This window comes from Melanotaenia boesemani, chromosome 16 (assembly GCF_017639745.1).
Source record: "Melanotaenia boesemani isolate fMelBoe1 chromosome 16, fMelBoe1.pri, whole genome shotgun sequence".
Taxonomy (NCBI): domain Eukaryota; kingdom Metazoa; phylum Chordata; class Actinopteri; order Atheriniformes; family Melanotaeniidae; genus Melanotaenia; species Melanotaenia boesemani.
Genome location: NC_055697.1, coordinates 20,682,314 through 20,705,915, shown reverse-complemented (window position 1 = coordinate 20,705,915; position 23,602 = coordinate 20,682,314). Strand labels below are relative to the sequence as shown.

The window sequence follows — 23,602 nt, the reverse complement described above, 5'->3', positions numbered from 1 at the left end:
CACACAAAGTCCCAAGAAGACAAGTCTCCGAGGCCTGAGGAGGAGGGACTGAGAGTCTGTGGTTTCTCTCAGGCTCTGTGAAACGTGAACCCACACTAAATCCTTTTTGTTCAGGACCAGGAGGTCTTACATCTCCATACGCGTGAAAATCAAACATGTCTTTGTGCAAACAAGCTGATGAGTTGAAAAGCTCAGCCATCCCACTGAGCTTCTCAGCAGCAGAGAATCAAAGAACTGGCCTCAGGCTAGCGTAACACCGCTAATATCTATTATAGAGATAGCTAAGGTGATAAAACTCGCTCACTCAGCTCAGAGGCTCTGTCAACACTCCCATAACTGTAAGCAACAAGCTGATAATCTGAGACTTTTCACAACAGATGAGTTATGAGAAGCAGGATGACAACGATCCCAGTTTAGGTCACAGTACAGCAACAAGTAGATAACCGCTTTTGTCTGCGCTGTGAAAGTGTGTGTTTATGTGTGTGTATTACTGACAATGCTCTGCAGTAGCGGCCATGCTGACGTCTACTCCTCATTCAAGTCAAAGAAAAGTGCAGTCACTCACTTAACAGTGTGGTTTAGGAGTCAAATGGTTTCATGGACATCAGCCAGATTTTCGTTTTTGGACTCCTGCCAGTATGCAAGCAAAGAGGCTGTTAGATGCATGAAAGTGTGGTATGTGAGCAGTTTTCAGTTTGTCTGGAGGAATAAGTTTACAGCATTAAAAGACTAAAGGTTGGCTTGTGTTATTGGCCTAAGAGTCCAATCACACCAGCATTAAAACTATGTAATTTCACAGCAAATTCAGTTCGTAGCAGCTGGAGATTCATTCTTGAGTCAAGGGGGACAAGAAATATGCAAACACAAGTTCGACATTGCCAAACCTCAGGAGGCAAATTCACAACAGCAGCATTTCTCACTGAAGAAACAAAAAGGGGTCCAGATTCCCAAACATGAGAAAACTGTCATAAAAGTAATCAGTTTTATGTGACTAATTCTGATATGTTCATATTTTCTAGTATTTTAGTAGTCAAATGTTTTAGGCCTTTCAGTGTAAGCACAGAATAATACGAGCAAAGACTGCAAATGAAAGCAGACAAAAAGGGGATAAAATTATACTGAAAGCGAAATCATAATCAGACAACAAGTGTTCCACTTCTTCTGCTCTCCAAATGAACTGTTTATTATCTGCATAGAACAAATCCCCACTCAGATGTGATTAGTCAGTACAATTTGGACTTTATACTGATACCAGACAGCCTCCAGAAAACAAAAAATCTTCCTTTGTTAACCAATTCTACATCTGAAATCTGCTTAAAAATATTAGTTAGGCAGATATAGAAGGTTATAGGGTAATGCAAGTTGGCATTATTAGCTAGTTTTACACATACACCATTCTTGACTAATAGGCAAATTGGACAAAAATCTCTAATGAGATGATTTTGAGCAACAACAAAACTTGTGTACTTCTGGTACAGTCCTCCCACAGTGGTTTAACATTTAAATCATGCATGAAATGCTTTGACAAAAGTTACACCTCTTCTCTGCATCAACTTTTCATGTGGCTCTCAACACCATTATTTTAAATAAAATTAGCTCTCGGAAAGGATAAAAATTAATACACAGTTTAATCAACTTAGATCATCAATTATCATTTGTAGAGAGGGCGAAGAGACCAAACCAAAAAAAAAAAAAAAAAAAAAAAAAAAATAAGAAGGTCAAAGTCCAGGTAGAGCCATGGCACAGACAAAGGGCTGGATGCCTCACCTACAGGGCTGCCCAGCCACAACCTCAGGGACCAGCTAGTAGGATCTCTAATCTGTCATATTAGTTAGCTTGTAAAACAAGCAGTTACACTTTATCTCCATCATAATGACATCCAAATAAAGATTTATACAAGCCCTTTCTTTGCGATCCTGTATTGAGATGATCTTCTGGCTGCCACTGAATGTGAGTCACTATAGAAGGAAAAAACTTCAGACTCCACATAGTTAACAAATTGAGCTGATGCGTCTTCCACTGTTATTAGAAGTAACCCTCAGTGTGCGTACACACTGAAAGTGTACAAACTGCACTACTCCAGATTGAAACATCCTATTAGCCATCACATTCAGAGTGCCATTAGCATTTAAATATGTAGGAGCTGTGCTCCTTTCAAAATGCCATTTTTACGCCGCTGCAAGGAGAGTTATCCAGTTGTCATAAACAACTTTTTTTTTTTTTCTTTTTTTTTTTCTTTAAAGATTCAAGGACCTTTTCAAATGTCAGGGCCAATCAAACACAACACGACACGTCCCTGGACAGAAAAAAGAAATACAGCTCAGAGGGCAGAGAAGAAAAGCAGACTTATCATGCATATTCATGTGGCTGAAAGGTTCAATGACGGCTGTCTCTGAGAACTGTGACCAGCGGCAAAACAGTTTGTGGGGTAAGAGAAGACAAAAAAAGTAAGCTTTTAACCCCCCCCCCCCCCCCCCCCCCCCCCCCCCCCAACACACACACACACACACCGTGTCCAGATGTCAATGTCACAGAACCACAATAGCCAAAGCTTTGTGTACCCACGAGTGACTCCCAAATCCCCAACTCCATCTCTTTTCCTCCCCTTTCTCTCCATCAGCGAATTTTGGCAGAAAAGTTTTCTCTAAAGTGGTGCTCAGCAGAATGGCAAACAAACAGAGCCATCTCTTCACTGGCCAGGGCCCACTTCAGCATTTTAGAAATCTCTTTTAGTTTACAGCTTGCCTAACATCAGCAGGATGGATCCTCCTGACACAAGTCTATGTCAGCTGGACTGGAATAGGGTCTCTGCACAGACACAAAGGAACCCCCTCCTTCTCCTCCTCATCATCATGCCACCTCCCTCCTGGGACTGCAGAGAGTGAGCACAGGGAGAGCAACAAAAAGAAGAAATAAAGCTCAATACACGTGTCAGTGCATTTAGCCTGTGTGAGTATATGTGTGTAATCATCTTCGGAAAACTTCAGCAGCTCGGAAAGAAAGGGAGCTGATACCGTCCCACCGGTATGCTCCTCTCTATTTGTTCCTGTCTTCCTCTCTTCTTCAATTCCTGCCTCTCTTCATTAGTCTCTGCCTCATCTCTTTGGCTCCAGCACAGCACAGCTATCCAGGAGGACATTATTAGCTGTCAGCATTAACAACCAATGTAGCAGCAGCAGTAGTCGGTTTCAAAACGATACCCAGAGAAAGCTTCTTCTCTAAATGCAGTCAGGACAGCCTGCTGCATGCATATGCTGCTTTGTCTCTGTTAGTTTCTGCAAAAGTGACACCCGCTTGCATTTACACATAGTTTTAAAAACGGTGTCACTATTCATTGTGATCCTCTGTGGTTTGTATGAAAGTTAACGGCAGGTGTTTAAAAATCTGACTTTGCCAGTTGAAAGAGGTAAGTGGGAGAAGGTCAACTTTTTTTATTTTTTTCCTGCTGACACATGCATGCTTCTTCATGCTGGAGGGACAGATACCTAAACTGTGCTCCTCAGCCAACCTTATCCTCTCTCTGCTCACTCCATCCATCACCACAATAGTCTATGCATGCAGATGAGAGCAATTAGGGCTTTTTTTAATGTAGATTAATACAGTAGAGTGGACACTCATTAAGAAAGAGGAACCCACAGTAGGATGCTTCACACCAGGTGGAGGGAGCAAACTCCCATGATCATAAACATATAGAACAGTAAACACCCACAGCTGTTGCCACATAGCTGCCAAGAGCTACAATCACATAATGAGTAAATCATTTTGAGGAATTCTCATTTATGCACCCACACTCACTTATGCTCATCTTTCCTTCAATTTAAAAAAATATTAACACGCTTTAATGATGTGTAAAAATCTTAGATATATGGTTAAAGTTTGCAATTTCAACAAAAGCTGCAAGAGTCCCCTACACAAGCAACCCAAGTCTTAGAGAGGATGAACACAACAATGATAATCTAATAAAGCAACAATGCAACTTGTTCATTTAATCACTTTTGACTTTAAGATCTGGCAACAATGTGCAGATGCTATTCTTCAGTTTTATGTTTGTGTCAATTAAAAACCTTTCAAATACAGCAGAGCACATTGTTTGTTTTCTGGCTGCTACATCTCAACTGTGAATTAAATACATCATCTAGAATTGGCAAAGCCTAAAACAAGCTTAAAGGATGCCAAAGTAGCAGGACAAAGCTGCAGCAAGAAACAGCCACACGGGTGTATGCAAAACAAGCAAAAGAAATTACTTGGCTGCACTTGGGAGCAAACAGCTGAGTAAGTATCCATTTCTCACTACTGTAAATATCATATCAGCAGCAGCAGCAGCAGCAGACAAGAGTGAAATCACCCACACAAAAAAGCACACAGAGAATCAGAGCACCCAGTCTCTGCTCTGTACGCTGGGCAAACAAGTCTTATCAATGAGAAGAATCAGACACCTGCTGCAGCACACAATCACTCTCAAAACTATCCTTGACAAGTACAGACAAAGACACTTGGGAGCATTTGAGACTAAACAGAGCATTTTACAACAAGGAACAGGTGCAAATAATTTGCAGTTACTTGAAACACAATGACAATTTTTTTTAGCAACTGTTTTTTTTTTTTTTTTTTGTTTGTTTGTTTGTTTAGTTTCTTTGTTTGTTTTTTTTTTTAAGGGAAAACCGTTAACAGTTGCTCCAAGATTAAATGAATGCAACTTGTCACTGCACTGACTTTAAAGCACACAGTCCTCAATTTGCAGAAGAGCAACACATCACTTTGTTTTCAGCATCAAAGCCTTAGTACACGCTGAGACTGAAGATGTGTCTAACGGGAATTCGACTGGGTTACCGTTCGAAGTTTCTACAAAATGTCAAACTATTAATAAACAATGTTATATTATCAAAAACTCAAAGAAAAGCTGTAAGAATGACCCAATACTTGACTTGTGATATGAATCCCAAATCCTTCTTTCTTTGTGATTTTGCAATATGTCTGCAAGACATCGAGACATATTTTCAGCCTCTTGCAGAAAGCACTGTGTAATTTCACACCCATTACCTCCTCTGCACAATGCACAGCACAATCACATGACAGTAAAATCCTCTCAAACCAACCTATGGGAACTTTTAGAAGCCATGGCCATTGTGGGAATTCTCAGAAGAGTTCACAAGAGCTATTTCAGTGGCGTCCAAATTACTGTGTTAAATGGAGTATTAGGCTCTGAGAATATGATTAACCAATTGTAATTGCTTGTGTGACTTCAAAACAGGCATCCAATGTACGAATCTAATTTGTTCTCCTGTTGCTATGCTTCTATTTTTCCTATTTATAAAGTTGAGGGACAATTCATGGGAGTGTCCTCTGCCTACAAAACCACAAGGCAAACACACAGAAGTGAGGGACAGCACTGATGCTTGCAAAATCCATCATCCCTTTAGCGCACTTGTTCTCCAGCTTACCTCTCAGCTATCCAGCTTGGTATAATACAGCTGAGAAGCACAAATAAGTCCTTACACAAGCATGCTGTGCAGCAGATCAACCATGTACAACGGTGCTTCCTACAAGCACAAATCATGTTTATAATCACAGTACACTGACTCCACCAGTCACCAGGGAATATCTGTTGAGGCAAATGAGACTCCTGATTTCCAATACAAACAGACAAACACACACACACACATCTGCTGTGATAGTGAATATGAAGCACAAGCTGTGTGTATATCATAAATATTAAAGCCTTCATTTTGCATTTCCTTGGCATTTTCCTCCTCAGAGATAAAACCTGCCATGTACATTGCAATCCTGCCTATGATGTTATTGCTATAAGAGGCCGGATGTTAGAGCTGAACACATACAAGCCACAAAGATAGAAAATGACGTTCAACCTCCAGTGGAGCTGAGGGAGGGTGGTGTTGCAGGTTGGACTAAAGGAGGCAAAGAAAAGGGTTAAGGGTCAAGTCAATATCTGATATCTGTTGCATCATCAGTAACTTTTATTGGGGGTGGGCTGAATACACTTCAAATCAAATCAATTTTATTCATAAAGCACTTTTCCTGCCAGAGGCAACACAATGTCCTTTACATGGTAAAAACAATTTATGCATATTAAAGTAAAAACAATCCTTCATACATGAACTCCCTAATTTCTGTCTCTTAGAATAAAATTATTAAACGTAATAAGTATCTATCTGGCTTGATTCTGCTGTGAAACTTCTTAATCTAAAGCAGACTTCTTCGGATGATTAAATGTCCTAATGTTGTTGCATGTGAAATGCAAACACTGTGATCTGGAAGGGTGCAGAACATGGCCTGCATCATTGACAAAGGCCTTTTTCCTCCGCGGTCAGGCTCCACGACAAGTTCCCCTGCCTGTTGTGACAATGCCCACGGGGGTAGAGCAGATGTCCATTGCCAGCAGCACATCTGCATACAGCCACTATCCCCACCCCTTCACTTGCCAGACAATGGAGCCAACCCCCCTCCTCCTCCTCCACTTGAAGCTTTCTTCCACTAGAGCCTCCAAGTGCAGCAAAAAAAAAAAAAAAAAAAAAAAAAAAAAAGGAGTGAGAGAGGGAAGAGTTGCCTTTTAAGAAACACTGCCCTCCCTGCCTGGCAAAACTGTGAAAAAAAAGGACTATCACCCTGTTTCAAAGGAGTCATCTACTCTAACAGATGCCAAACTGAGTCACAAATTAATCACTAATTAATTAGTATGCTAACAGATGTAGAGAGAAATCCAAAGTCGATTTGTCTGACCTGCTGCAAAACACAGCTCACAAACTTTTCTAACTCTAAACACACGTCAGTATTCTTCATGCGCTTAAATGCATTTTTTAAAGGAGTCTATTAATATTTTGAAACAATAAATAATTTATCTCAATGTATTCTTAAATATACGCATCATTGCTTTATAATTGCTCAAACCTTTGGGAAGTTAATATCAGTTCTCACATCACTGTGAAGTGGAGTATCGGCTAATGTCTACTCCAACCCTCCCTTGTCCCTCCTTGCTGATGGCGCAGGGACACATGGACAACGATGCGAGTATAGCTTTCAAAACTATACCCCGGCGGAGCACACACGGATATATTTTACACCACCTTTTGCAAAAAATCTTAAATCCTACCTCGACTGGATGTTTACTGAGAGTTCAAACGTCGGCTTTAGGGGCTCCAAAAATAGCATCGCAGGCTACGCATTTCAAATTCGCTTGTTATCTCGGATTTAGATAATGATCCACCTTTAGATGACATAAAAACTTAATCCTGCACGCGACGGGACAATCTCCAGCGCTGGGAAACGGTGCCTGGTGTCGGTTTTACGAGGGCAAGTAGCCTCGGTTCTCGGTGTGCCTGAATATCCTGCTGTTTACTTATACGCTTCATAAACACTCCTATTCTTTTCCTCCTGCCAGAATTGAGAGGTGTGTATCAGTTTGCTTTTTCCTTTTTTTCACTCGCTCTTTGAGTGAGGCGGAGCCTTTGCCCACTTCTTCCTCACACACACAGACACACTCGCGCGCGCACACCACTGATAAGACACTCTTGTTGCAGTTGATGGAGATGGGACAGTGGGAATTTTCTAGAAAGGCGATTTTGTAATTGGGATGAGTCATTTTAAGCTTGACTAGTATTGATCATTTTCTCCTCTGTAATTTCAGATCTTGGTCATCCGATGCATTTGGGTTTTAAGCACTCAAAGGAAACATTAAGATTATTAGTCCATTTTCAAACATCTACCAAAGATCTTGACTTCCGATCAACGCTATGCAGTTTTTGTCCAAAGCAATTTTTATGCCTTAGTGCTTACAAGCAGCTATAGTCTCAAACAAGGTAGCTCCTATAACACACACAGATAAAGAAGTTGCATCTTCTGAACACTAATGTATTTCAGCTTAAATTACCCTAATTTAAAGAACAGATTTAGATAACAGTAAAAAAAACAAAAACAGGAAAGCTTTAAACATAATGACTTTTTGTTTACATTCATGGAGAAATGTAAACATGCTAACTTATCACTTATGTTAATTAAATTAGCAGGTACTGCATGGTAGTTAGCTTCCATTAGCATGACATATTTGATGTATGGTTAATTTATTACTTTATTAATCAGTAATTTAATCAAGTCTGGTTTTTGTTGTGTTAGTGTGTGAAAGGTGAAGATATCACACTGCAAGGAAGTTTGGGCAGTTGTGTTAAATGTGTCATATTGTAATGTTTCCTCAAACACCACTTTATGTACTGTCCCTGCATACCTGCAAAAACATATACTGTACGCTATAAAATGATGTCTGGGTTTATTTCTGTTTGACATTCAAAATGATTCATACATTTGTCTATTTCAAGTTAAATGGAAACACTTTTAAAGTAGCACTACTGAGCTTTTGCAGATTTGGACCCTTTGGCATGCCCTAAGGTATGATTCAGCACCCATCTCACATCCTGTCGCTTCCCTGACCTCTTTCCAGTCAGTCCAGAGTTGACTCTTGCTCTCTTACTTTCTCTTTTTTTTCCTTGCTTCCTCTGAAGATGTCCTCTTGCATTTCTTTGCAGAATCAGCCTTGGTCAAAGCAGCCAATGGGTTGATGTCCATTTGCTGGCATGTGATGCAGTACCATAAAGTAAAATGCAACTGTCATGTGATGCCCTACTCTGAAAGAAAAAAAAAGAAAAGAGAAGTACTGTTTCTCGGCTCTGGGCTGCAGGGCAACGACAGCTCCAGGATGTGCATAATGAATGCCAGTCTAACAATATAAAAACTCATGCCACCCGTTGATTATGACTTCATTAACAAAACTGAATGTATTTGAAAGTTGCATAACTTGTTTTTTAAATAGGTAAAAAAAAAGTGGGTTTTATTTAGAAGAAAACAAGATGTCAGCACAACACTGGTTTATTAATTAGCAGATCCTGCATACAGTACTAAAAAAAAGAAATGTTTATTGTTTGTTAGCTAATGCTGCTTCCACTTAGTCCAAAAATTAGTTTGCAATATCAGAAAAGATCATGTTTCAGGATAATCCAGTCCAACATATGAATATGCTGTTTATTTCCGTTCTACACTCAGTTTTCATTTGTAAATTCTATTTTCTCTCTTTTCACATCTCAAGTTCTTCTCTTCACCAAATTTAACTTTTTGACCAACTTTTAGCCAAAATAAACTCAAGCTAATCAGGCAACAATGGTGGCAGGCACTATAAAAACATAGTCCTGCTTAGAACATGGCCTTCCTATCCTGTCATGCAGCTCATGGTGCCTTTGTAGTCTTTATAAATTTATGCCAAAAAAATTAAATAAATGTAAACACATTTTGCACCACTGACAAGAAAACACAAAGCCCTTTAAGACTGAGTTTGTGGCACATAACTCAGTTGGTAGTCTCAAGCATAACTTTTATTTGTCTAAAACTGAACCCGCTACACTGGATGATCATTATTCTATTCACAGAGAGGCGCATCTATCTTTTTTTACACTCTGTTCACTCTTCTTGTTCATGCTTCAGGTTCACATAGCAGCAACTGCATCTGTCCCTTGATTTATGCTTAATACATTCAGTCTATATCCTATTCCTTTTTATCCTTGTATTCAGCAGCAGAATGCTCTGACTCATTCATTTACACAGCGCAGGCCATATAACATGGCACAGATGGCAGAGAGCATGTTGGGATTTCCTTGTAATTTCAATCTCCTAAATTCTTTTCAAGCACTTCCTCAAAACCGTAATTTCTTTATATGGAGTTTTGCAGCATGAGAAGCAATTCAAGCAACAGATTTGTTTATGTGCATACACACATACAATAAACTCAATCGAAATATTCTTAAATCCCAAATATGAATATTTTAAAAGGAAAAGTGAGTTGTCTTACTCATAGTAATATACATATATACAGTCAGTGAGCAACAACATTACAAAATGAAATGTTACCCCAGAGCACGTAAGAATATGTGCAAAAAATGTGTTGTCAGGTGATAAGTGATAACAAAAAAAAAGTACAATGGCTGTCTTTGGGTCAGTGTTGGCATGACATGATGGTGAACTAAAACATTAAAAAAAATAAATAAATATTTCACTCTGTTCTCTTCATAAATGCAGCATCAGTTTGGATTAATTAACACCTCAGTCTTCTGCATCTCTATATGTGCTGCTATATTATGAAGCCTGCTACTTTTGAGTGTCCCACAATCTACCTGAGGTAATAAGCTGTTGATACACAATATTACACACCTTATATCCCCTGATAGCAGAGAGCTTGATCTTCAAAGATTAGTCACAAAACTTACTTATTAAAATACTTGTGCATGCGTTGTACTTTTTGTTGTGTATTTTACTATACAGTAGATTCTGTACCATGAGCCCTGTGTGTGTGTGTGTGGTCCCAGGCCTGGGGGCTCTTGGCCCTGTTCTGACAGCATCCTTTCCTGTGGTCATTTTGTCCTCAGCACAGTGCAACTACTGGGCATGAACCCAAACACTCCAAAGACCAACACCAGCCAAGAAGGCACACCAACTGAAGCATATGTTCACAGAGGCACAAGAGGGAATGGATGAGAGGAAGAGACAGATGAAACAGTTTCAATCACGGCTGTGAGGTTGTATCCATGATTCAAATTTTAACTTAAATTCCCCAAATGGACAAGAAAACACAAAACCCCTTAAGATATTACCAAGTATCCAGCTGTACAAAAAGACTGGCAGGTTAATGATGGACATAATTTCATGTTACTGGCATGTGTAATGAAGTATCGGACCATGGCAGCATTAACTTAAATGTTTTGTAATTTTGAATTTTTTGTTTTAAATCTGATGTATTGTCACAGATTAAATTGAACAAAAGGTTCTATTAGCTAATAACAAGCTTATCATTTATTGGGTTTACTGTGGGAGAACAAAACATATTGTTGTGGAAAAATATTCAAACTATTTGAAACAAAAGCCTTGTAATAAGACTTACAGTAAGCCCCATATAAAGCAAATCTATTAATAAATACTAGTGTAATGATTATTAAAATGTTCACCTCTTTCATATTTGCCATTAGGATTTAGTTTTGTTAGTACACTAGTTGTTAGAGGATGTCTGTCAAGACACACCTCTAATCTGTTCAATAGACAGTATTTGAGAGGATCAGCAGTGTGCGACTGCATATTTCTGCAGAAAGACATAATTTCTTCCCTCAGTTCCTCCTGGCAGAGATCTGAGTGTTTGACCTTTTTAAAATGCAAAGCGATTCTTCTACTCCAGAGAGTGAACGGTAGGCTCATGATTGTGCTACTAAATTTGAGGGACTTAATGCAGTAACTCACAGAGAGGGAGAGCTGTTCTGCACCTGCATCTGCCAAAGTCTTGACTTGGTTATAGGGATACAATAACACCTCCAAGGGTTATGTTAATCTTAAAAGGCAGATTGTTCCTATGCTGCTCCATTCTTTACCTTGTTTGAATGAATATTTCACTGCAACCTTGAATCAGTCTCTTGTGCTTAAATCACCTTATTGCACTGCCTCCCTTTAACATTCAGCTGTGTGTGTCTGTGTGTGTGCATATACTTAGATCTTGACTTACTGTCTCTGACGTGAAAATAAACTGATGATTCACATTTATTCAGTACATACATTCATCTATTCATCATGCAGACTTACTATCCTAAATAACCTTGTATAAACCACCACGGATAAGACAGCAACCTCTATAGTGACCTCGTGTCTGATTTTTAAATGAACATTTCACATCTTTTGCCCTTCTTGAGAAAGGGATGTGCAGCTAATTTAACTTCAACTTCACAAGTCGATAACTTATGATTCTCCTCAGCGAAAAAGCAAATTATGTTAAATTGAGAATTTAACAACTTGCGGCATGGTCCACATACGGGATATTGAATTCAGCAACATATGGAAGAGTAATTTACATTTGATAATAATGTTAGATTGTTAACTGTGTGCCATTGTGCTGTATGAACCTCCTCTATTAAATTCATATAGTATGCACTAGCAGAATGTCTTTTGCTTTTAAAATGTTTAGAAAGCACTCGCATATAATTATATTACACAACATTAAAGCTTCTGTCACATTAAGCCGCCCCCAGGAGACACAGGGATGCCTTTATTATTTCATATTTATACCTCAGACAGAATTCAAATGAAGCAGATTTCCCTGTCTGACTGGAAAATAATTGTGAAAGCAGTTTTTTGGACTTCTTGTGACATCACTGGCTGTTTTTGCTCACTCCTACAGCAGGAAACAGAATACTGTGAATGTTTATGTGAGATGTTCAATTAGTTTCCAAGGGTGACTATGTAATCTGTAGATATGGTTTGCAAAGGAGCTGAAAGCAGGAAGTTATACAGTCATATCTATAAATAACTGCAGTGTCTGTAGCGTACTGCTTACTGTTGCTAAATACCATCCAAGAATTCTAGTCAAATGTTATTTTCTTCCAGCTGCGCTTGTTTCTTACAATTAGAGGACCTTGTCAAATGCAATTATTTTCACTTGTCGACATATTTTAATCATATTTCCCAAATGAATTACCTTGTTTTTGTTCAAATATTAGAAACAGTGTACAAAAAAAAATCTGTGGGCTGTGTGGTCTGCCTCTTGATTGGAACAAATTCATGCATGTTTCCTAATGAGATTAAATTGATGTAATATTGTGGTTCTGATGGAACAGCGTTGATGGAACTAAGAGGTGGAGCTTCTTAAGTACTGATGAAATACTTGGTAATATTGTACACATGTGGAAATCCAGCTACTGACAGCGCTGAAAAACGAGCAGGAAATATCAGAGAATAGTTGTTATTGTGTTGTTCATTATTCAGAATTTATTAAGACCCAAGGTGCTCTTTAAAAAAGCTTTCTAAAGCTTTAGGAGTATATGAAATCAATTTCTAGTGTTTTCTGAAAACCTTAAATTGGTCAGTTTAACAAGAAAATTATTTAAGTGTATTGAAAACGATGACAAGCCTTGAAAACGAGAAGCACACAAACCTAATATAGGACTACATGGATGGGTTATAAAGGAGGAATTCTGCTTGAAGTACTTTAATCAGTTATTAATTCCAGAATAGACACACAGGACTAACATGAAATCAATCAATTTTTCTCACTTTTGTAGTACAACAGCTATGGTTACAAATAATATACAACTTCCTCAATGTAAACAATGCATTATTAAATTATCTATCCTTGTATAAACAATTACCTTATCTCTCTGGTGGGATACTTGAACACTCTACTGCTTGTAAGTCCATGTTTACAACCAGCCTAATGTAATTGTTCTCACCACCTACACACAAATTAGCATGCAAACTGGGGTCTGAAAATGCATAGAGGAAAATGATTTAGTGCCATGGTATGTCTGATGTTCTGAGACACTCTACTGCATAGACAGAATTACAGATTGCATGCTCCATATTACTTCATTTAAACACACATGTGTAGTGAAAAGCTTTGCAAATACACATGAACCAAGCCTCTTTGCTCAGCTTTAGCAGGAGAACTCTTATCTCCACTGAACAAACTCCTCAAGTGATGGGAATGTTCTCAGGATGTTATCTAGTCCTCTGTGGAAATGAGATAGCCAGCCACCTTTATCACCACCTTCAGACTCTGGAGGGCTCCTGACCATTATTGCAACAAGGACCACTCGGCTGCAAAGGGACACCAAAAGACAGGCTGCCAGAAACTGTTTGGGAATTGGGAGAACTGCAAGTGGAATGACTGATGGGAGATTGGAATGAAGTCCTACAGTTTGGATGTAGTTTAACCAGCCATAGGAGTCAACTTGATGATGGGTTTTGAACACTGTGACGAATGTTTGAATGTGATGTTTGACAAAAAAAAAAAAAAAAAGAAAAAGAAAAAATCTCACTAAGCCCTTGACAGCTTTTTAAAACGCATAAGAACAGAGGAAAACCAAGGAAGCTAGAAATTAGTTACACTTGGCAAAAGGATAAACAGAAAAAAATATATATATTTGAGATTTGTGATTTAACCATAGCATCTCCATAGCAACTCTCTTTCATGTCATATCTTTAATGAATGGGTAATGGACAAAATGCAAAATGCACAACCTCATAATGTCAGAGCAGATGTCAAAGCCAACAAGAAAGGAAAACCCGGTAGATTTAGTTCAACAAAAAGTGATTTTTGCTGCATACAAACGAACATGTCAAAACAGCACAGCAACCTTTTTGAAAAAAAAAAAAAATACACACATACACGCACAATGTACCATGGCAACACAAATCTTCTTTCTGTTGCTGTTATGTTGATTGTCTGGCAAATCTACCTCTTGTTTTCAAAGCTCTTTTTTTTTCTCTAACAGGTGCAAAACCTCTCAACTCAACACATCAAAGAGGCACATGCACCTGTGAATAAATCACAGCAAATGGTAAAAATCCCGACTAGAGCCTCCTAACACCAAAGAGGTAGTATTCAAAGTGTCTGATTTAATATTCATGAGGTGCAAGGCTTTGGTGGTTGAATGCTTGTTTACTGAGATGTGTCTTTTGTCCTTGGGAGAAGGTTTGATATTCCACCGAGCAAATGTATTTACATATACTTGCGGTCTTGCCTCTACATGATATTACACACACATCTTGCTGAAGAAGTCACATACATGATGTTATTGACACACTATTTCAGTATGTTTTCTTAAGAGTTCTTCTGTTGTGAAATATTGAAACCCTTGTTGCTATTCAGACAGGGCTGGAGAGGTTCTGATTATTAAGTGTTGGTGGCTACTGTGCAGTTGAATTGTTCAAGTTATGGCAAGTTTATAATGATTCATTAAGCTGGATTTCAGTCTCTTTTGTAAGCACCACTGCACTTCTTTTGATTAATTTAGGTAGCAACAATAGGGTTAAAACAAAGCTGGGATTATAATCCTCTCACTCTGCAGTCCCTTGTTAAGGCTCAACTTGCATCAAGTGGTTAGTTTTTTCTTTTTTGGCAGCGAGGAAGTCATCTCAAGCTGAAATCACAAAAAGGTCCTGCTCCACATGGATGCAATTAAAAAAAAAAAGAAAAGAAGCAGAGTCTGTAAGATTTACTTCCACTTTAAGATGTAAAACTAACTTCTAGAAGGTTGATGCTGTATGTGCATGAGATAATTACAACAGCTGACAGAAAGCTTGTGAGAAAAGCAGATCTCCCCTGTGAGTACTTAGAGATAGAAAGCAGCTGGTCAAAGCACACTCGGGAGAAAACATCAGCTATTGGAGAGAGTGGCTGGGTATACTCTTCACTTAAGTGCTTTTTTCTTTTTTCCTTTTCCTGAGAAGTCTTCTCCATCACTCTCTCCCACGCTTCCTCCTTTTCTGTATAGGCTTCATCACAAACACATCCCTCCCTTTCATCCCCAGAGATGAAATAAAGCCATCAAATATGACTCAAATCAAGTCTGATTTTTTCTCACGTGCTTTAATTTAACATCCTCATGTTGACATGTACTCAATTGGAATAGCAGTATGCTTTATATATATAGATATATATATATATATATATATATATATATATATATATATATATATATATATATATATATATATATATATATAAATTAGTCCTCACACATTTTTTCTCATGTAGAGCATGTACATTGCACAAGGGTTTTGGTTATTATTACATCTCTCATACAGTTTGGCCATGAAGTAAATAATTGGTTCTAAGAAACTCATGTAATCCTGCTGCCCCCAGCTGGAAAAACTGTGAACTATTAACAGTCTTCATAAGGCTAACGGAGAGTCTACGTAGTCTTTCTATTTGCATGCTAAATTTGCATCATGTACTTTTTTGTAATAAGTAAAATTGTGATTAAGAGTTGTCAGTGCAATTCATAAAATTTAGCATACTAAACTCAAAGAACACATAAGATTATGTGGCACTATTGACAGAGAAGGAAGCTACTACACATGTGAAAATGAAGTGTCAAGTAGACTCCATCTTTGCCCGAGGCTATAGTGAACTGAACTATACTGAACTATGTGAAAAGTATTCTAAGTAAATTAGGCAATAGTCTCCACACAGAAGGAGCATGCATAGAATAAATTAAGACCATTGACAATGCCACTGATGTGTAAAGCTAAATTATTAGACTTCCAGCCCGGATCTGATACGGTTATATAGCCCACATTTTCTATGGAACAATGGCACTATGGTGGTCTGTTTCTGGTTGACAAATATCTGACACCAGCAAGCCATGGAATGCTGCAAGAAGTGGTTCAATAGTGAACCAAATGAACCAGGAATGCATCTAATCTGGGCCACAAGTAATCTGTATCCTAGCCTAGATCTAGTCCACACCAGACATATTCTTTACATTTGCAGTCATAAAGTGTAGTGAAGTTAACACATTTTTAAAAATAGAAAAAGAATTTCATTGTTCTTATTTTGCATTCATTTACCAGAACTTCTTTTGTGCTGCAGTAAAGCTGATGTATGTTGTTACATTCTTTGAATGGAGGTTTAGAGAAAGCATTTACCATGTTACAAAAGCTGATGCTGCCTAATGAAAAACTGAATATGCAATCATTTTTAAAGCTTTAACTTGTAACAATAACAAAAAGAAATCTTTTTTTTTTTCCTGCTATGTTGCGGGTTCCTGATTTATTAAAACTACAATGCAAAATCACTGGAGGGCCCCTTTGAGTGTGTTATTATGATAACTGAAAAAGCTCTTTCAGTGCACTCATTACATTTTGATCACATATAAACTGCTTAAAGGTACATCTAAATTACACTGAATCAAAATAGTTTGAAAACAGCTTCATAAAATGCATTTATTGTAATTAAGTATGCAAGGAAATGCACTATTGAACAATATTGGCACATTTAATGGATTGTTACCAACTTTCAAACATTTTCAGGGTCCCTCCTCTTGGAAGTTCATCTCATAAAATGTTTCCTTTTCATTTCAAACTCCGGAGTCCTTAAAATAAGAAAAGCTTATGCCAGAATGTTTAATTTGCCTCTTAATTGGAGCCCTTTTTGAGTGCTATCTCCTCTGTGTTCAGTCATCGATGCCTTAAACGCACTGACATGCTGAGGACCTGCAACCTCTGAAATGTTTGAGTTGTCTCGACTGAACCACATGAACTGCTCCCCTGCTTGTGCCAATGCTGCCTCTTTAGACTTTAGCTTGTGGTTGTTGGGGAACCGCCTGGTTCTGTTTGGAACATTATCAGCCTCCATCACTGTGTAATCAGTTTTGTAGTTGCTGAGGTTTCCCCTGGTCTCAATAGTGTTGCTTTCAGCTCCAATGTGGCTTAGACTGAAGAGGGAGTTGTTCTGTCTGAGCTCATCAGGACACTTCCTCCGTCCCAGACCCTGACATACATCAACATAAAAAACACTCAGTTATCCTTTATAAGTATGATAGCATTGAGCCTCTAATTAAGTATTGAAATTCGCATTATGTACTCACATGAGAGATGATTGATATATCATCAATTATGGCATATTTATTGTCATGGCAAGAGAAAGGATACTCTCTGGATTTCTATAAAAGCAACCAGAGTAAACTCAGAGGACAGCTTTCTAAAACCGCTAACACTGACTTGGTAAAGGTTATAATGTAAAGAACAGATAAAAGCATTGTGAGACAGACATATGCACCTGCTGAGCTTTCCATTTAGGATGACGCTCGAAGTTCAAAGCCTGAGGCAGGGATGACTTAGCCTGACTCAGCATAATCCCAGTGCTTGTACAAGTTTCTCGAGATCTTGTCTCAATTTCTGGTGAAACTGGATGAGCAAACTGAAAAGAAAAAGACAAAAAAAAAAAAAAAATCTAATTACCTCTCTAGGTTTGAATATTAGAATTTGTGATTAAATGGAAAATTTCTTACCCATTTGATGTCATTGCTCTTAGAAAAATGTCTTTTCCCGCCTTTTACCATTCTCACACTATTTGAGTACACCGGTTGGTTTAACCAGCATACAACACACACTCTCACTGTCCAACTGAACAACTAGTGAACTAGTGACTATGGAAACATGCACAAACAAACAACTTGAAATCTGAGCTCACATCACCATGGAGATGTGGATCTGGAATTCCCACAGCAAGAGGAAAAAAAAGTAAAAAAAAAAAAAAGGATGATTTTTTTTAAAAAAAATATACATTTTACTAATTAAATCATTAAATAAATTTAGCATCTTGTTGTTGTTTTAAATATTGGGAAACTACCCACGCATCATTAGTTTAGGAGCTGTGACTTTAGCATCAGAGGACACTGTTGCAGCAAAAGATCCCACAATGACATCATTTCCTGTTAAGATGTAAAATAAAACCAGTCTTTGCAAAGCATTTACCATTTTTAACCAACTCAAAATAGTACAAACAGTTCAAACATTGGAAAAAATAAATTAATTAATTAAATAATCCACATTTTTAAAAAGTTGGGAACGGGTCTTGGGCACACTGAGTGCTATGAGCTTGGCCTCAAAGAAGAGGGCAAGATTTTTCTTATTCGTCCATTTTTTTTGTTTGCAAAAAGTTATTTGCATAGATACCGCATTGAGCTGTATTTATTGTAATGTGTTCCTTGGCCAATTAATTCCACTACAGTATTGTATCTGTTTTATTCTGCCAGAGGGACAAAAGCTCACAGCCGCTTAAAATTGATTTTCAGCCTTGTTCCTTTCAAGTGCATCACAGACTTCACCGAATCTATTATTATATACCACAGGTGGTGAAATCCCATTTTGGCAACCAATTTCACACTGAAAAATTACCTGCTTAAAGTTTAAAATTTTAAACCTATATTTCTGAAAGACTCATTAGTGTGAAACATTTTAGGAAAACATTGGCATTCCACACAATTTCAGACTTTAAGTATTATGAGCATCAAACTAGAAATTTTAAAATAAAAAAAAAGAAATAAAAAAAAAAAGAAAAATGTGACTACTTAGACATATACACTGTATCATCGCTCTTTTCAACTATGCAATGTTAAGATATTCACATCTAACGCAGGATAATATATATATATATATATATATATATATATATAAACATTTGTACAAAATCTTTTTTGTACAAAAAAGAAAGAAATCATTCTTAGATGGATAAAAAAAAAGACAGAATTCATAGAACAATCAGCAAATTTGCATACAAGTTTATTTCTTTACAATTAAAAAAAAATCTTAAATACAAAATCAAACTTATCTGGAACTGATTTGTTTAAAACATTTTTTTTTTAAATATGTTAAAAAGTAAACACAAGGTTGTTAATTTAAAAAAAAAACTTGAAATAATGTGAGCCAAAAGAGCAGAAGTTCTTTAAGTGGTTAATCACATGATATGACATATCTGTAGGGATTTCTGGAGTAACATTTGTCATTCGAGACAAAGTTCAGACATGTTGAGTTCACTGGAGCTTATCTGATGTTAACTGGATAAGGGTGACTCGGGCCATACCACTAAATGTAGGTAATTTAACACACTGAAATTAAAACAGGAAATGAGAGACTACAATGAACAATTGATTAATATTTGCATAAATTAAAAAGCATAGCTAAACCATTGTCCTATAATCAGCAGAAAGTCGATGCTGTCAGTTCTGTTTTCATCCAGACATGCACTGATGAGGAGCTTACAAGAGCAGAACTGTTTAACTTAACGTTTGCTGCAGCAAAAGGGAAAGTTGTGATCCAAACGTCCTTCGTATACATGCGTTGTATTATTGATTCCTGAAGACAAGATAAACAAATAAAATTAAAATGACATTAACAAAAAGCTCAAGATGTTACCATCTACATACATGCTTCAATAAAATATTAAGCTGAAGCTACTAAACAGAAAAGATCAGTTGACTGATTATATGGACATCTTTGTGATTTATTCTGAGTGAAGTCATAATTAGGTTACAGAGTTTACACCAGGGAGCTCATCAAATCACTGAGTATTTGTTTGATTTTTGGATAGATGGATTCCAAATATGTTCAGAACACAAACGGCAGCATCCTGGTGGAACCTATCGTTGCTGTCGGGCAAAAACCTCCTATGTCCAAAATTTGTGATTTTTGTTTTCCTTAAATCAGTACTATTGATCACCCTTTATGTCTGTCTGTAGTTTTACAAATATTTAACCAAAGATATATGATGTAAAACACAATACTAAGTTTGATGGCATTATGTCCAGTTATTACAAAACCATACAGTTTTTTTCCATTTTTTGAAAAATGACAGTTTTGGAGGTAGGAGGTTTGCGCCCGACAGCAGCGCTATGTCAAAGGTCAAGCTGAGCTGGATACTTTATACTTTACCAAAAATAATTCAGAGTTTTGGATAAAGTGTGAACACACTGTACTTAGACCATCCAATAAAGCAGCCACCATGTCTCTGATTTTAACCGATAACTGATCCCTCCTAATTTGTCCCCATTAGGATCTCCGTTAATATTTGTGAAAATCTTCTTACTCTAAATGACTGATGCGGTTGTTTCTCTTGCATGTTTCAATGAGCTTGTCATGATGGGAGCTCACTACTTTCCTCCCCTCCTTCTGGAGGTGCTTCTTCAGCTGTTTGGCCAAATGTTGCCACCTGGTGAAAATCAGTAAGATATGTTAAGAGTCTCCAATCTGCCCTTGTTTCCCTGTTCTTCTAGATGTGTCATTTTCACTTTCTTACCTTTCCTGTATGTCGTTGTAGGTGTTCAGCCTGTCTGCCGCCTCCCTTTTTTCCTCGATCCATCGCTGCAGAAGTCTTTCTTTGTCTATTTGAGCTTGTGCCAGTGACTCCTTCAGTCCTTTCTGCTCCAAACGCAGGGCTGATAATTCTTTTGACTGAGTCTCTATAGCGAACTCAAACTCTGAGATGGTTGCCTTCAGGTTTTTACTTCCTTTGGCCAGAGTGAGTGCCTCTTGACGGTATTGGGACACACTGGAGCAGCAAAGCAATACAGTTTTGATTTATGGACTGGCTTGTGGTACTATTACTAAACACTGTTAGATGTTTGATTAAAGGTCACAAGTTTGGCCACAAATATAGAACAGATTTATGCCTTCTCATTAACATGGTCCAGTGATTGCACCATTATGCCAGAACTAATTTGTGTTTTAACACTGCAGCACTTATGTTTTTAATTTCACCACAATTATTAAGTCGTATTGTTCATTCTACCCAAAATGAAGATTATTAAGTTTAGTTTGCTACATACTAATCACTTAATGAAGGTTTTCTTTCTAAATCAATTCAGCAGGGCTTCTTATGACTTTAGTTTAGAACTGAAACTGGGAAATTACCATGACTGCCAGTACTGTAGTTCAGCCTCTTTCAGATACAGGACAGTGGTCAGGTCGGACACAGTTTGAGACAACTACAGAGACAAAACAAAGGACAAACTGATTAAATAATGAGAGGATATCACCAGTTTAAAGGTCACTGCCTGTACACACTAAACAAAGATGGCTAGTATACAAGTTATTTTCCCTTCTATGACCTAATTTTCCATGGTAATGATCATTATATGGTGTTAAAATGCATCAAAACCGAGCTAATATTGTGAGAATATCACATGCTTGTCTGATGATGTCGGAAATATGCACAAACAGATATTGTTTATCGTGCTAGTGTTTATTTTTGGGTTAGTCATCATTTAGCCCACCTTGTCTGCCAAGTGTTCACTTTCTCTCAGCTGGAGTTGAATGAGTCTGGTGTTTTTCTCAACTTCAACACCACCTTTTTCCAGACTGAAAATTAAAATAAATTTAGGGTTTGAACAGGCAAAAACTGTGGATTTATTTATAAGTTAGGTAACATTATGTATTTCTAACCTCTTACACTGAACATCCTCCAAAATATGTTGGCGCAGTTCACATCGCTCCTCCAGCTGAGACACTGGGATTTACAAAAACACATAGTTAAGCTAAAACATTGATCATAACAAGCTATAATGGATTATATTAAACTTACAGGTCGTAAAAACGCCAACAAATGGATGTTTCTCTTTGTGGTCTCTCTGCAGAAGTCGAGCACGCACGTGATTCTTCCAGCTTTCCATTATATTTAGTAAACTTACGGCTCACGTTCGTTTACCGTCCACAAGAAAAACGTCGCGAAGCAGCTGGCCCACTACAGGTTCATTTAAACCCGGTCAAGTGGAAGACGAGGGTGTTTTCAGCAGGGGAACATCAGCGCGAGAATTCATGCCTGACAGCGAAGTTTCACAACTCCTCCCTGTTTAGTCAGCAGTTTGACAGTCCCTTGTCCCGGATCGGACCAAATATAATATAATATAATATAATATAATATAATATAATATAATATAATATAATATAATATAATATAATATAATATATTTTTAAATTGTGTTTGTGGATTATTTCTTTGACTGTATATTGCTTCTTCACAATAAATCTTAATCTTTTGGAAAATCTGTTTATTTCCCTTTGTTTGCAAGGGAAATGCATTTTTGTGGGATGAGCAGTAGAGTTGAATATGTGGGTTGTGCCAGTTAAAAACTTGACAAACAGCTTATGCTGCTATTAACTCATGCTTGGTTTATTGAATAATTGAAGTTTGGAGAAACAAAACATATTGGCAATTTAACAATTTATTAATAAAAAAAAAGACAAAGACATAAACAACCCTAAAAAAACAAAAGCATGAACCTAAGCAGCATGTGGAAGAACATGTCCAGCCATAACAGTCTGGCACCTCCACCTCATGCTGATCACCAGTTTGATCACACTGCTGTATGATGGCATCCCATTTCTCAACTAGCATTTGTAGCAGCTCAGCCAGTATGGTTGTGTTGGTCACTCTGGTACAAAAAGCACACCCAAACTGCTCCAACACCTGTTTAATGGGGTTGAGGCCTGAAGTGCAGGCAGGTCATTCCATCTTCCCCACTTCAAAGTTCTGGAGGTACATCTCTGATAAACACTGCTCTATCGGAGTGAGCGTTGTCATGTTGGAGGATAGAGTTCAGTCCCAGACAGTGGACAGTGGTTTGCCACTGGTTGCAAAACTTCATCTCAATATCTCTGTATTGAGCTTGCCTCCAATGATAACAAGCCTTGTTTTTCCAAGGAGGGAGATGTTGCCACACACTGCCTCCACACTGCCAAAGCTGTTACGGTTACCATATCAGAACAGCAAACAGCATAGCATTCTCTGCAACTTCTCAACACAATTTTAATATAATATTCTACTGACTGCTGTAGCAGGGACCATTCTCACAGGTGCTGCAGACACTAATCAACACCTGACCGCACCTGGGGTACCAGGAGAAACAAGAGCTAGAAGCGGAATAAGTTGTTTGGCATTGGCAAAGAAGATTCAGCACGTTTTTCATGGGCACAACCCACATAGTCAACTCTGCTGCTCAGACCTACAAATACATTTTATTTAATGACTGAATGTGACTGTAGAATTTACAAATGTGGCGCCAATTAAAAAGGAAATAAACCAGGCTTTCCAAAGTACAAGATTTATTGCCAAGAAACATTGTTACAACGAGGAAATAATCGACCAAACACGTTTTGTTCTGTTTATATAATTAGTTGACATCACTATCAGCCAGCACGTTCGCAGCAACTTTCAGTATAAAAGACACAAAAAAAATTAACTGAACTTTTCTCGAATGAACTTCTGTAACTACTTCCGGTTCACTTGCCT

General features: G+C 37.8%; 3 protein-coding genes across 4 annotated transcripts in view; all 3 read right to left on the bottom strand.

Annotated features, from left to right (window-relative positions):
- Positions 1 to 7,429, bottom strand: part of ctbp2a (C-terminal binding protein 2a) — a 62,662-nt gene extending 55,233 nt beyond the window's left edge. The window contains exon 1 of one of the 2 annotated variants that reach the window (XM_042011023.1): positions 7,109 to 7,429. The gene's annotated coding sequence lies outside the window, so the exon portion shown is untranslated. The remainder of the gene's footprint in view (positions 1 to 7,108) is intronic. The other variant, XM_042011026.1, reaches the window with a different exon arrangement.
- A 9,338-nt stretch (positions 7,430 to 16,767) lies between these two features.
- tex36 (testis expressed 36) lies at positions 16,768 to 17,941 on the bottom strand. The gene is made up of 4 exons (XM_042010799.1): positions 17,826 to 17,941; positions 17,594 to 17,734; positions 17,403 to 17,477; positions 16,768 to 17,305 (listed from the first exon to the last, which is right to left on the bottom strand). The coding sequence occupies exons 1-4, from the start codon at positions 17,874 to 17,876 to the stop codon at positions 16,925 to 16,927; spliced, it is 648 nt and encodes a 215-aa protein (XP_041866733.1). The 5' UTR covers positions 17,877 to 17,941; the 3' UTR covers positions 16,768 to 16,924.
- A 1,244-nt stretch (positions 17,942 to 19,185) lies between these two features.
- si:ch1073-143l10.2 (uncharacterized protein LOC565165 homolog) lies at positions 19,186 to 22,144 on the bottom strand. Its single transcript, XM_042010681.1, has 7 exons — positions 21,896 to 22,144; positions 21,757 to 21,820; positions 21,588 to 21,672; positions 21,226 to 21,299; positions 20,612 to 20,863; positions 20,402 to 20,524; positions 19,186 to 19,671 (listed from the first exon to the last, which is right to left on the bottom strand). The coding sequence occupies exons 1-7, from the start codon at positions 21,981 to 21,983 to the stop codon at positions 19,662 to 19,664; spliced, it is 696 nt and encodes a 231-aa protein (XP_041866615.1). The 5' UTR covers positions 21,984 to 22,144; the 3' UTR covers positions 19,186 to 19,661.
- Between the last annotated feature and the right edge of the window lie 1,458 nt (positions 22,145 to 23,602).

Bases quoted from the DNA above. Each gene is read 5' to 3' on its own strand.
- tex36 (XM_042010799.1), bottom strand. From the start codon at position 17,876: ATGGTAAAAGGCGGGAAAAGACATTTTTCTAAGAGCAATGACATCAAA. The intron at 17,735-17,825 runs GTAAGAAATTTT...TTTTCTTTTCAG, and splicing joins AGAGCAATGACATCAAATGG to TTTGCTCATCCAGTTTCACC. The intron at 17,306-17,402 runs GTGAGTACATAA...GATGTATGTCAG, and splicing joins ATATATCAATCATCTCTCAT to GGTCTGGGACGGAGGAAGTG.
- si:ch1073-143l10.2 (XM_042010681.1), bottom strand. From the start codon at position 21,983: ATGGAAAGCTGGAAGAATCACGTGCGTGCTCGACTTCTGCAGAGAGAC. The intron at 21,821-21,895 runs GTAAGTTTAATA...TGTAAATCCCAG, and splicing joins TGTTGGCGTTTTTACGACCT to TGTCTCAGCTGGAGGAGCGA. The intron at 20,864-21,225 runs GTAATTTCCCAG...TTGCTGCTCCAG, and splicing joins CTACAGTACTGGCAGTCATG to TGTGTCCCAATACCGTCAAG.